We start from the raw sequence: 14,229 nt of genomic DNA on the forward strand, positions 1-14,229 counted from the left end.
GTTATTCCCTCCTTAAGCCAAATCCTATGAGAATAAGATTCACTCATTCCCTCTCACCTTCCCCCATTTCCCCTCCACTGTAAGAGCCTTTTCTTTTCTGTTTTTTTTTTGTGAGATAATTTACCCCATTCTACCTCTCCCTTTCTTCTCCTAGTATAATCCTCTCTCATCCCTTAATTTTATTCTCCAGATATGACCCCTTAATCTTCAACTCACCCTGTGCCCTCTCTCTCTTTCTATCTCTCTATCTATCTATCTATACATACATATAATTTTTTCCTCCAACTACCCTAATACTGACAAAGGTCTCATGAGTTATAAATATCATCTTTCCATGCAGGAATGTAAACAGTTCAACCTTAATAAGTCTCTTATGATTTCTCTTTCCTGTTTACCTCTTCATGTTCCACTTGAGTCTTGTGTTTGAAAGTCAAATTTTCTATTCAGCTCTGGTCTTTTCATCAAGAATGCTTGAAAGTCCTCTATTTCACTGAATGACCATTTTTTCCCCTGAAGGATTATACTCAGTTTTGCTGGGTAGGTGATTCTTGGTTGTAATCCTATCTCCTTTGCCCTCTGGAATGTTATATTCCATGACCTGGGGTCCTTTAATGTAGAAGCTGCTAAATCTTGTGTTATCCTGATTGTGTTTCCACAGTACTTGAATTGTTTCTTTCTGGCAGCTTGTAATATTTTCTCCTTGACCTGGGAACTCTGGAATTTGGCTACAATATTCCTAGGAGTTTTCCTTTGGGGATCTCTTTCAGGAGGAGATCAGTGGATTCTTTCAATTTCTATTTTGCCCTCTGATTCTAATACATCAGGGCAGTTTTCCTTGATAATTTCTTGAAAGATGATGTCTAGGCTCTTTTTTTGATCATGGCTTTCAGATAGTCCAATAATTTTTAAATTCTCTCTCCTATCTTCCAGGTCAGTTGTTTTTCCAATGAGATATTTCACATTGTTTCTATTTTTCATTCTTTTGGATTTGTTTTACAGTGTCTTGATTTCTCATAAAGTCACTAGCTTCCAATTGCTCTATTCTAATTTTTAAGGAAGTATTTTCTTCAGTAAGTCTTTTGGACTTCCTTTTCCATTTGGCCAATTTTGCTTTTTAGGGCATTCTTCTCCTCATTGGCTTTTTGGACCTCTTTTTCCATTTGGGTTAGGCTATTTTTTAAGGTGTTATTTTCTTCAGTATTTTTTTGGGTCTCCTTTAGCAAGCTGTTGACTTGTTTTTCATGATTTTCTTGCATCACTCTCATTTTTCTTCCCAAATTTTTCCTCTCCTTCTCTTACTTGCTTCTCAAAATCCCTTTTGAGCTCTTCCAAGGCCTGGGACTGATTCATATTTTTCTTGGAGGCTTTGGATGTAGGAGCTTTGACTTTGTTGTCTTCTTCTGATCATATATTTTGGTCTTCTTTGTCACCAAAGAAAGATAATATAGTCTGACTCTTTTTACGCTGCTTGCTCATGATCCTGGCCAATTACCTGAGTTTTAAACTCTTTGTTAAGGTGAGAGTCTGCTTCCAATGTGGAGAATGTACTGTCCCAAGCTTCAGGGGTTTATACAGCTGTTTTCAGATACTTGTAGGGACCTGTAAATTTTCAGTTCTTCCAAGTTGGTATGATAAGGGGCGAGGTGTTTACTCCTTTCCTGGCCTGTGCTCTGGTGTATTAGTGACCACAAGCACTCCTTTCTGTTCTGGAACTGTGAAGAAGGTTTCCTCTTTACAGACACTACAAGCTCCACCACACCAGCACTCCTCCTCGACCCAGGACCCCTGCCCAGAACTGTAACCCAGATCCAAGCCCAGGCAAAGCAAGAGATTGCTGCCTCAGCACTGGCAAAGATCTCCCTGAAATCCCCCTCTAATCAGCCACTGGATTCCCCCTCAGTCTGTGCGCCAGAAGCTCAGGACACAGCCACCACCCTTGTGCTGGCACTCTGCGCTCTGGAGCTGGCTCTGACCTAGCTCCTCTCTCACCCCAGAAACAGACTTTTCCCACTGACCTTCTAAGTTGTCTTTGGTGTTTGTGGGTTCAGAGGTCTAGAAGCCGCCACAGCTGCCCAAGATTCAGTTCTCTGAGACCTGCTCCAGGTTTGCTGAGGCCTGTGCGCCCACGCCACACTGTGCTTCTGTCCCCGCCCAGCGAGATATACCTTTCTGGTCAACCATCCAGATTGTCTTGCGCTGGAAATTTGCTTCACTCCCTCTTTTTGTGGGTTCTGCTGCTTTAGAATTTGTTTAGAGCCATTTTTTATAGGTATTTGGAGGGGTTTGGGGGAGAGCTCAAGCAAGTCACTGCTTTTACTCTGCCATCTTGGCTCTGCCCCGAAGTCAACTTTCTCCCTACCACTTCACACTACCTCTCATAATTAGTATATGATATTATTACCAAAAACTCAGATAATTATAGTAGAAGAATAAAAAAGCTTTCAATAAAATATAGCTCCCTTTTATGTAAAAAGTATTTTAAAGAACAGAACTAAAAGGACTTTACCTTAATACATACAGTAAACAATATCAATCTAAAATTGTCTTTAATTACAGAAACAATTGAGTCCTTCCCAATAAGAGCAGGAATCGAACTAGGATATTCATTGTCACCCCTAGTATTTGATATGGTTCTAGAAGGGAATACATAGCTTCCTGAAATGGGGAGGCTGATCATCCCACTGTACTTTTTCTCTCATCCTATCTCATCTGGAGTATGTTATTTAGTTCTGGATTACAGTTTTAAGAAAAAAGTTTAGGTGCTGAAGAGCCTTGATCAGTAAGGTGAAAGAACTAAAGTTCATGCTATAGAGTTAGGGTGGCAGAATAGAGTTCTACTGGAGTCAGGAAGACCTGTGTTCAAATCTGGCTTCAGACACTTACTAGCTGTGTGACCCTAGGTAAGTCACTTAAACTCTGTCTGCCTCAGTTGCCTTGTCTGTAAATTGGGGATTACAATAGCACCTGTCTTCCAGGGTTGTTGTGAGGATCAAATGAGAAAGTATTTGTAAAGTGCTTTGAAAACTTTAAAATGTTATATAAATACTGGCTATACTATAGGAGAATTTGTTGAAGGAACTGAGTGTTGAGCCTGGAACAGAGAAGATGCAGCAGGGATATAATAATTGCCTTCAAGTATTTGAAAGGCTATCCTGTACACTAAAAAATATATTCATTCTACTGAGAATAGAACTCAAACAATTAGGCAAGAGTTACAAAGTAACAGATTTAGGCTTTCTGTTCAGAAAAACTTCCTAATAATTAAAGCCATGTGTTGCCTCAACAGTCAATTGGTTCTAATTTGCTGAAGATTTTTGCAGAGTAGATGACCACTACCTGGGTAAGTTATAGTGGGAATTGTGTTTAGCAGTTGCTGATGTCCTCTTAATCACCTTTGAGAAAAAAATAACACCAGGACTCTTTTTTCCTAGCATTGTATTACAGAAGAAAAGCATTGATGCGAATAATAATGACCCTGATTCATCTCAAGGTTAAAATGTGTCCAGTATAAGCAGCCCTTATACAGAAAGAAAAATAAGAGCTGGACTACAGTATCATTAGATGTTTCGAGGTAGTTAAATGGACAGACACAAGGAGTAGCTATTAATGCCATAATATCAACTTGGAAGGAGGTCTGTGGTGGAGTTCTAAGGGTCTTTTTCGGCCCTGTGTTGTTTTAAAAAAATTTCAGTACTAGAAAACAACTTTTTAAAATTTAAGAACCCTGGGGCAGCTAGGTGGCACAGTGGATAGAGTACTGGCCCTGCATTCAGGAGGACCTGAGTTCAAATCTGCCCTCAAACACATAACACTTACTAGCTGTGTGACCCTGGGCAAGTCACTTAACCCCATTGCCTAGCCAAAAAATAAAAAAATAAAAATTTAAGAACCCTCATCAATGCAATGACTAATTGTGATTCCAAAGGACTGATGATGAAGCAGGCTACCCATATGATGATATTCATCCTTCATTTTCAAAGAGGACCAACAACATCACGAGGTGATGTCTTGACTTGCATGTGAATTGGATTTAAATGAGGCAGAGTTACCAAAAGTCATCAGCCTCGCTCTGTCTTCCACAGTCATCCAAGTCCATCGGCAGGACGAAAGTCAGGCCGACTGGTGATGGCCCAGGATGCAGTAGATGACTTTGGCTTCTTCAATGTCTGACCAAGCTCTAAGCACTCCACAGCGCCTGCTTCAGCTACCTTCATGGACATTGGAACAAACCAAACTCATCTTCCCATTCTACCAGGGGAAGTCTTCACATGCTTGAAGTCGACATCCCCCTAACTCACTGATTGGTTTGAGGCCTGTTCGTTACCCTCAAGCTGGGTCAGCCCATCTGCCGAGAAGGTTTTACTGGGATGTGGCCCCTGTGCATACTACAGCTTCGTGGAGCCACAGCTAAGAGTTGAGTGAAAGGTGGAGACCAAAGGTGGATGAGCAGCCCTACAAAGAGCTCAGCAAACCCTCTCCAAACACCCTGTATACCCTCACTACCTATCTACTTTTTTATTAATTTATTTTGAATTATCAACAATAACTTCCATAAGCTTTTGAGTTTTAAATTTTTCTCCCTGTCCCTCCCTACGTCCCTCCCCAAGACAGTGCACAATCTGATATAGGCTATACATATACATTCCTACTAAACATATTTTCACATTGGTGATGTTGTAAGTAAGAATTAGAACCAATAGGAGGAACCACCAGAAAGAGGAAACAAAACACAACAGAAGAAAAAAAAATAGCTAATAGTATGCTTCGATCTACATTCAAACTCCATAGTTCTTTCTTTGGATGTGGATAGCATTTTCCATCATGAGGCCTTTGGAGATGTCTTAGATCCTTACTACCTACCTACTGTTGAGAGATAATGGGCCCAAAGTACAGATTAAGACACACATTTTCTAAAATATGGCCCCAATAAGAATTTGATTTGCTTAGCTATGAATATTCAAAGAGCTTTGTTTTTCTTTTCTTTTTTTTTAAGATGATGGAGATGGAAGAGACTAGGGAACAAATAGCAAAAAGAAAGGAGATCATTAAAACACCTTTTTTTTTAATTGCACAGAAGAGAATAGAAAGAAGATCAGAAAGAATCATGGACAAGTGGGACAGCTTTAGATGTTACATGTAGAATTTATTATGTATTTAGAAAACAACAATTGATATATAAGAGAGATCTATAGTTTCATTTACAATCTTCTCTTATACTACGCATATAGAAATATCCATTTTATTTGGTCTTTGCTAAGTTCAGAATATTAAATAAATAGATTATCATTAACCTGTAACCCTGTGGCCCAAAGCAATTCTAGACCCATATGAACACTAGACTATTTCTTGATGGATTCTTTCCAATTAATATTCTCTTGTTTGTGTTCCTATTTGGGATTCCCTCCCATATAGTCACTTTGAACTTGAATGCCAGCCTGGGGTTGAAGCTTCATCATGCAGAAAAGGATCTCTGAGAAACTAGAGAGTCATGCATCTTATCCCTTAGTAAGTTCCACCTTTCCAAAGGACCTGTACTGTAGCTCCAGACTTACAGTATCACCCTCGGGTTATAACCATCCCTAAGTGGGGAAAGAGCCAAGGTCCAGAGAATCCCAGCATCTGAAAGTTGGAAAGGACTTCTCCCATTCTCACACACATATGTGTATGTTCATGTGCCCCACTTCATTCCTGTAATGCAATGCATTGATTTTTCCATATGGCACCAATTCTCAGCTTTTTGAGATTTGTATTGTTTTGTTCACTTATACATTCATGACTTCATTCAATCCTTAAAAAAAAAAAAGAAACTTATTAACACTAACTAGTTATAAGGCACTGGACTAGACTCTAAGGGAGTTGGGAGATAAATAAGATAAAGAGCTTATAATCTAGTAGCCCTGTCATTTTAGTTTGATTTCTTCACAAAAACATTCATGCACATATTATATACAGTCCACACAAACTCACATACTTTCTCTCCCTTCCCCTACTCCACCCACAAATAGCTCTGCAGTATTTATTTACTTTTAAAATTAAAGTGATTTAGAATTAATCCTGTTTTGGAGAATTTCACAGCACCTCACTAGATAACTAAAAACACCCCAGGGCGCCATCAAACCAGGTTTGGAAACTTCTGTTCTAAGGACCAGGTAGGAAAATGAATCATTAACGACTGAGAAATGTGAAACATAACACAGAGCCAAAGAAAACACATGGAATCTCCACACCAAAAGCTACAAGAAACATAGAGAATAATTTTTATTGCGTCCCTAGGCCTCTCCTGCTCTTTTTCCCCCAAGGCTCCCTTTCCATACCTCTGCCCTCTAGCCACTGCCCAATATTGTTGCTCTAAACCTACCTTCATAAGAACTGCCTCCAAAACAGCCATCATAATAATATGCACAAAACAGCTGTACTATGCCTACTACTGTCCTAGAAGACATACAAGACACATTTGCTCCAGAAATTTGTCATCTTGAAAAGGAGACAAAACTTACAGGACATATTAACCAACTAGTTGTTCTTGTTTGGTCATTTTTTTCAGTCATGTCCAAAACCCCATTTGGAGTTTTCTTGGCAAAGATCTCGGAATGGTTTGCCATTTCTTCTCCAGCCCATTTTACAAATGGGGAAACAGACAAACAGGGTTAAGTGACTTGCACCGGGTCATACAGCTAATAAGTGTCTAAGGCCAGATTTGAACTCACAAAGGAGAGTTTTCCTTACTCCAGGCCCAGCACTCTTACTTACTGCACCACCCAGCTGCTCTAAGCATTAAACAACTACAGAATGTTGCAGATCAGTGAAGCAATGTGGTATAAGAGCAATAGCACTAAATCTAGATTCAGACCACCAGGGTTCAAATCCTGGCTTTGTTACCTACTTATTACCTGTATAGCAAGGGCCTCTGTTTTCTCTTCTCTAAAATGAAGGGTTTGGATTAGGTGACTTCCTCAGATGAGAGCTATAAGGCGCTTTCCAGTTATAAATCCATTATCTTTGTCAAGAAATTGCCCAGCCTCTGTGTAGTGCCCATCAATTGGAAAAGTTTAGAGAGGTCACTATGAAGGAACATATCTAGCAACCAAGGGCTAAATGTTGTTTCGAAGCCCCAAAGAACATCAAGATCAGTTCACAATGGAATAGTCAAAAGAGGCTGCTTGAGGGTAGTATGTCTTGAGCTGGGGCTTGAAAGATGGGTAGAATTCAAATAGGGAGAGAAAAAGGACAAAGACTTTAAAGCAAGAGAAAGAGGACTGTTCCAAAGATTCCTTCTTCTGCAGAACTAACAATAGTGAGCCAAGTAGAATTCTAAAAAGCTATAGCTAAAGGATCAGACAAGTCTCCCTCAAATATGCTACTGAGCTTTTCCTAAAGGTCTGCCACCCTTGGAATCACAGCAGGTTGGAACTCAAGGACCCATCCTGAAATAATCAATTCTCCCTTGGGCTTTATTTCAATTATAAAATGAGGCAGTTTTACTACTGATCTCTAATGTCCCTTCCAGCTCTAAAACAACAATAGCAACAACAGTTAAACTATGAATAGAGTGAATAGTGAACTTGCAAATTATAGTATTTAGTATTGGGCAATCCTGGCCTCTGAGCACACTCAACTGATAACTCTGTTTGATTTTATGAAGGTCTGAAGTAGCCTTGGACTTTCATCAGATTTCAGAACTTGACTCTGGTCTAGAAATACAGGCATACTAATGCACTGCTGGTAGAACTGTGAATTGATCCATCCATCCTGGAAAACAATTTGGAACGATACTAGAAAATCAATTAACAGCATGTACCCACTGACCCAGTTATACCACTATTGGACTATGCCTCAAGGAGATCAAAGATAAGATGGGAATAAACTCTACATAAATATGCATAGCAACACTTTTGTGGTACTCTCTCCAGAACAAAACAAAAGGAAACTACAAAGTGAATGCCTATTGTTTGGGGACTGATTAAATAAATTATGGTATGTGAGTGTAGTAGAATATAATTGTACTGTAAGATGCAACAAATAGGAAGAATTCCAAGAAATATTGGAAGACCTATAGCAACAGATAGCAAATAAAATAAGCAGAACTAAGAGAAAAATTTATGTGATGACAACAATAAGGTAATTTCAAGGTTCCACTAAAATAAAGCAGGACTCTTGATAAATGCTATACTCAATGGTAACTTTAGGGGATTGAAGATGAAGTATATTCCAGCAGATAGGTGGTGGACTATAAAATGAGGAATATGTTGTTAGGCACGGCCAGTTTTTTGTTTATTTTAACTGATTCTTTATTGCAAAGGAGGATTTTATTGTTGCTTGGGAGCTGGGAAGTAGAGATGAGGAGTCACTGGGAAACAACAGTTACATCAGGTCCACAAGCATTTATTAAGCACCTGATATGTGCCAGAAATCGTAACCAGATAGCTCAGTGGAGAGAGTGCTGGGCCTGGTGTCAGGAAGACTTGAGTTCAAATCCAGCCTCAAATTCTTACTAGTTGTGTGACCCTAGGTAAGTCGCTCAACCTCTGTTTGCCTCAATCTACTGAAGAAGGAAATGGCAAACCACTTCAGTATCTTTGACAAGAAAACTCCATGGACAGTATGGTCCACAGGGTCATGAAGAGTCAGATACAACTGACCAATAACATGTGCCAGATGCTATGCTAAGTTCTGGAGAAACAAAAAAAAGGGGAAGGGGGAAGTAAGAGCAAAAACAGTTTCTGCTCTCAAGAAACTCAAAATCTGATACATGAGACAACATGCAAACCACTGTATACAAACAAGATACATACAGGGTAAATTGGAGATAATCTCAGAGAGAAGGCATTAGCATTAAGGAAGATTGAAAAAAGACTTCTTGTAAATGGAGAGATTTCAGCTGAGACTTAAAAGGAAGCCAGGAAGCAGAGATATGGAGGGAAAGGATTCCAAGGAAGGGGGACAGCCAGTGAAAAAGGATGGAGAGTTGGGAGATGTAATGTCAGTGTTTTGTCTAAGGTACATCAAGGACCAGATTGCAGAGTACAGGAAGGGGAATAAGGTGGTGTTGTTCATCCTTCGTTTTCTTAGAGGACCAACGATATCATGGGATGATATCCTGACTTGCTCAAGTATTGGATTTAAGTGAGGTGAGTTGAGCAAAGTCATCAGTCTCCCTCTTCCAGGGTCACTGAAGTCCAGCGGCAAGACAAAAGTCAGGATGACTGGCAATGACTCAGGATGCAGTGGATGACCTTGGCTTCTTTGATGTCTGAGGAAGCTCTTAAGTGCTGTACAGTGCCTACTTCAGGGACCTTCATGGCCATTGGAACAAAATGTTCTCATCTGCCTATTCCATTGGGAGAAGTCTTCACATGTTTGGAGTAGACATCCTCTTAACTCACCGATGGTATGAGACCTGTCAGTTACTCTTAACCTAGTATAGCCCATCTGCCAAGACGGGTACCACTGTGCATTCCACAGCTTCTTGGAGCCACAGGTGAGAGCTGAATGGATACCAGAGGTAAATGAGCAGCCCTGAAAAGGGTTCAGCAAGCCCTCACACAAGAGATGCTAATACTCCCTGAACATCCCATACACCCCAAGGAATAAGGTATAAGAAGACTGCAAAGGGAGGAAGGAGCCAGGTTATAAAGGACTTTTAAAGTCAAACAGAATATGTTGTCATTGATCCTGAAGATGGTAGGGAGCCAGAGGGAGGGGGGAGGACCTGCACTTTAGGAAGATCAATTTGATAGGTAGGTGGAGGATGAACTGGAATGGGGAAAGACTTATGGCAGGCAGAGCAACTGTCCCAAGGTCATATGATGAGGACCTGTACCAGGGTAGAGACAGTGTCAGAAGAAAGAGGCCGGCTTATAATAGAGATGCTGGGAAAGTAGAATTGCCAGGTTTTAGCAACAGACTGGAAATGGGGGTGCGAAAAAGTGAGGAGGTGAGGATGACACCTAGATTGTGAGCCTGGGTGACTGAGAATGTCGGTGCCCTCGACAGGAGTAATAAGGAAGTTTGGAAGGAGGGAGAAGGTTTGAGCATACTAGCCAAGGGACAAGGGAGCAAGAGAGGAAGTCAATGTACAACTTAAATTGGCTAATTAATACTCCCTATTGGATCTTTCTTATGCATTTGTCATGCTTAATATTCCATTGGAGTTACTTGTGTATGAGTCATATTCCCCTGCTAGCTCCAGGAGGACAGGGTCTGAGTCACCCAGTCACAGAATCTGAGGTGCAAGGTACCTTGGGGAGATACTGAGCCCAAGATGAAGTAGAATTCTCTTCACTTCATACCCCACAAGTTATTCTGCTTCCGCTTGAAGACCTCAGGCCGGGGAAACTCCATTTCCTGTAATCAGTTTTCCCCTTAAATCAAATCTAAATTTACTTCTTTGCAGCTCCCATTTCTGCCCTCCCAGGAGACAAGCACAATTTAGATAATTACAGTCCCTACTCCAACCTCCACGCTGTCCTAGTTCAGTTTCCCCATAGAGCATGACGTCACAGCCCTTCACCATGGGGGCTAATAAGTATCCTTCCTAAAACATGGCGCCTAAGAGACACTATTGCAGAGGTGCTCTGATCACGGCTGAAAAAAAATCACGTATGCCTGTCTTTGTGCAGCCAAATTATTGCGTTGTCGAATCTCCCCCAGTGCCTAGCTCAAGGCTCGGCACACAACAGGGGCTTTAAAAAAAAATCCAGTGAAAAGGAAACTAATAGAATGATACAAGAAAGACCTAAAAGGGAAATATGCCGGGTGGACAAGTTGTGAATTACCTCACAGCTGCGGCTAGGAGGCAGCACAGCCCGGCATCTTGGTGAGTTTTTCCACTTTTCGAGTAAACTCCTTGGCTTCGTCTGTCACCCTACTCAGCTGATACAGCAGCTTCACCAATCACCAAGTAAGCCTTTCTAATAATTCCCGCCCATTCTTGACAAATTAGCCAATAGACTTGCGTCCGCCAGGCCGCTGGGAAAGCGGTCCCTTGTAACAAGGAGTTCCAGAGTCTTGCTCCGCCCCATCCCTGATGATCAGCCAATCCCCGGGATGAAGAGCGGGGCCAGCTCGACTCCGATAATACCCTAGAAGCCGTGGGCTACCCGTGGAGGAGCGCAGGTTGCCGCAAAAAGGGTGGAGGGCGCGAGGCGAGGCGGGGCGGGGCCAGGGAGGCGGGGCTGGGCAGTCCCAAATGACCCCGGCGTCCCCAGCTCCCTTACAGCTATGGGCTCCCAGCCCCCCAACTTCTCATGGGTGCTCCCGGGCCGCTTGGCGGGGCTGGCACTGCCCCGGCTCCCCGCCCACTACCAGTTCCTGTGGGCTCAGGGAGTGCGGCACCTTGTGTCCCTGACGGAGCGCGGGCCTCCCCACAGTGACACCTGCCCTGGCCTCACCGTGCACCGGCTCCGCATCCCCGACTTCTGCCCGCCGGCGCCCGAGCAGATCGACCGTTTTATGCGCCTCGTGGATGAGGCTAACGCGCGGGGAGAGGTCAGCCTGCGGGGCGGGGGCGGGCCAGGGACTGAGGAGGGAGAGCTAGAGGGGGCGGGGTCAGCGGGCCTGGAGAGCTGGAGGCGGGCGGGTCAGTGGGCCCTAGACAACCGGACGGAGGTGGAGAGAACCGTGGAAAAGGGGGACAGTGTGGCCAGGAAGAGCCTGGCCACCTGGGTGGTGGGTGGGGAGGGTGGTCAGTACTGGCATTGTGCCAAGGTCAGGGGCTACTAAGAAAGGCAAAAACAGCCCCTGCCCTGAAGGAGCTCACATTCTGATGGGGGAGTTATAGAAGATAAATATGTAGGTAAAATATATACTTATATATAGATATACAGTTAATACACAGAGATATATGTGTGTGTGCACTTATATGTCTATACCTGTGTGTATGAGGGAATCCACAGAGTAGAGAGTATGTGTGTATATGTATGTATTTGGATATATATCACATATGTAAATATACATATATATCACACGCACAGAGTAAATGGGAAAAGGAAGGAAAGGCACCTCCTGCCAAAGGTGGGATTTGAGCAGATGTCCTTAAGGAAGCTAGCAGGGTTAAAGGGAAGGGAAGATGGTGAATAGTCGTTAGGGATCAAAGGAAAGTCACTGGTGGGAAATAGTAACATTCACAGCTTGAGGGATGTGAATGCTGATATTGGCACCAGCAAGACTGGCTAGTAGAAGGTAGAAGGTCTCTAAGGCAATTCAGCAAGGAAGATGGTCAGAGATTCCTGAGAGCAGATCAGGGGACAGGGTTGTAGTAAAGGAAGCATCAGAAGGAAAAGAAATTAAGGTAAGAAAATTCTAAGCATGGGGGGAGAGGGAGATACCTGGAGAGTAAGACCCTTGTGCCTCAAAGAACACCCTCTGACTGGCAGAGACCCTGAGGCTAGAGTCATTTGTAGTTATAAGTCCCTCATTCCTCCTTGAGACAAGAGAGGGCTTAGGCATATGCTGCCTCCTATCCCAGGTACCACTCTTTGGCTCAGCTGGAGCATCCACCCTACCCAGCAAGGGAAGTTGAGCTTGGGACCTGCTGCTTCTCTCCTTCAAAGGCATGAGTAGATAGTCCCCAGACCAGGCTACCTCCTTCTTCTGATGTTAGTCCTAACTATCTACTAGGCCCCTCTAAGAAATTACCTGTGCCCAATTCTTAGGCATATTTAAAAAAAGGGGAATGCTCCAGGTCTTGCTGGGAGGTTAAGGAGGCAGTATCTGGATTCAAATACTAGCTCTGCTATTTTCTGTAACCTTGGGCAAGTCACTTAATTTCTCTGGGCAGACTCAGTTTCTGAGGTCATTTCCAGCTATAAATCTCTAATCCAGTGGTCCCGTCAATGGCTAGAGCCTAAAAACCCTGGGACTGAGATGGTACAGGGCCTTTGGAACTCTGTCCCCACTGAGCCCCATCCCCACAGGCTGTAGGGGTTCATTGTGCCCTGGGTTATGGGCGTACAGGCACCATGCTGGCCTGCTATCTGGTGAAGGAGAAAGGCCTGGCCGGGGGAGAAGCTGTGGCTGAGATTCGGCGACTGCGACCAGGTTCCATCGAGACCTATGAGCAAGAGAAAGCAGTTTTCCAGTTCTACCAACGAACCAAGTAGGGGAAGATGGCACTACACTTCCCCCAACCCATATGGTGCATAGGCCTGAGAAGCCAGAGCCAAAGCCAGAACTAGTCCATGCTGTGGAGGAGCAGCCTGAGGTCACAGCAGTAACCACACTCCATCCGGATCAGAAGAGATACACCCCTATTCCAATAGGACAGTGAAACTGGACCTGAATATGGGAGTGGCCAGTATCCACATTCCCATTACAGACATGTACGTGGGCAAACTTTGTATTTACCTCAATAAAATGATCACTGAACTTCTCTTGCCTTTAAGAATGACTTATTGGAATTCTCAGGGAGCTGGTTGATGACACAGTTGCAGCACATCAGTCCAGTCTTCAGTATCTTCATTTCTGAGTCTCTAATAGACCACTTCCTACTAGTAGATCTCATGAACCCACACCTACCTGCAGAGTCTATCATCTCCTTGAGGAAGGCAAGCTTAGATGTTTGTGTGCCACGGATAACTAATGTCCTCCAACCACTAGACACTACCTACTCCCCTAAACGCAACTCCATGGGCTCAGCTGGCACTTCTACCTTACCCATAACATCTTTAGGCCACAAACTGATGGATCCCAGTTCATACTCAAGTCAGAAAAGAGCCCCATTGTGGTTGTAGAGGGTATAGAACCAGATTTCTCTCCTTCAACAGATGGGCACCAAGGGTTCCAGTATTCTTCTGCAGGGTTTAATAAGGTTCCCCTTCCCATCTGTGACCAGATCTTGAATTTCCCATGTTATGGAGATATGAGGTTGGGATCCTCAGATTAAAACTATATATCTTAAAACTGAGGCCTTCAAGCAAAGACCAGAGCTGTGGAGTTCTCAATAGTTTGGTGATGATACAATGGCTTGTGGGTTGTAGGATCTCTGAGTCCACCTCCTAGAAATGAGGAAATCACGGGAATTGAACCCCTCCATTTTCTGGAACACAGAGATTCTGTGAAACAGGGATTTGGAGGGTTATTAGTAGAAAGAGGGCATCTAATCCAACCCACATCTATAATCCCTGAGATAATATCTCTAACAAGTGGTCATCTAGCCCTCCATTAATGACCTCCAGTAATTATGAACTTATTACCTGGAAGCAGCCCCTTCCACTTTTGGACAGTTCTAAT

At 43.1% G+C, this 14,229-nt stretch overlaps 2 protein-coding genes across 6 annotated transcripts in view; one reads left to right on the top strand and one right to left on the bottom strand.

Moving 5' to 3' along the window:
- The window catches only part of LOC110201862 (C-reactive protein-like), a 132,477-nt gene extending 121,348 nt beyond the window's left edge, over positions 1-11,129 (bottom strand). For 4 of the 5 annotated variants that reach the window (XR_013487280.1, XR_013487278.1, XM_020977736.2 and 1 more), the window contains exon 1: positions 10,776-11,122. The gene's annotated coding sequence lies outside the window, so the exon portion shown is untranslated. Of the gene's footprint in view, positions 1-10,775 lie in introns of all 5 variants that reach the window. The other variant, XR_013487279.1, reaches the window with a different exon arrangement.
- Positions 11,130-11,220: 91 nt separating this feature from the next.
- Positions 11,221-13,369, top strand: DUSP23 (dual specificity phosphatase 23). Its single transcript, XM_020977738.2, has 2 exons — positions 11,221-11,487; positions 12,915-13,369. The coding sequence occupies exons 1-2, from the start codon at positions 11,221-11,223 to the stop codon at positions 13,098-13,100; spliced, it is 453 nt and encodes a 150-aa protein (XP_020833397.1). The 3' UTR covers positions 13,101-13,369.
- Positions 13,370-14,229: the final 860 nt, after the last annotated feature.

The sequence above is a fragment of the Phascolarctos cinereus genome, unplaced genomic scaffold, assembly GCF_003287225.1.
Source record: "Phascolarctos cinereus isolate Bilbo 61053 unplaced genomic scaffold, phaCin_HiC Scaffold_5;HRSCAF=322, whole genome shotgun sequence".
NCBI lineage: Eukaryota > Metazoa > Chordata > Mammalia > Diprotodontia > Phascolarctidae > Phascolarctos > Phascolarctos cinereus.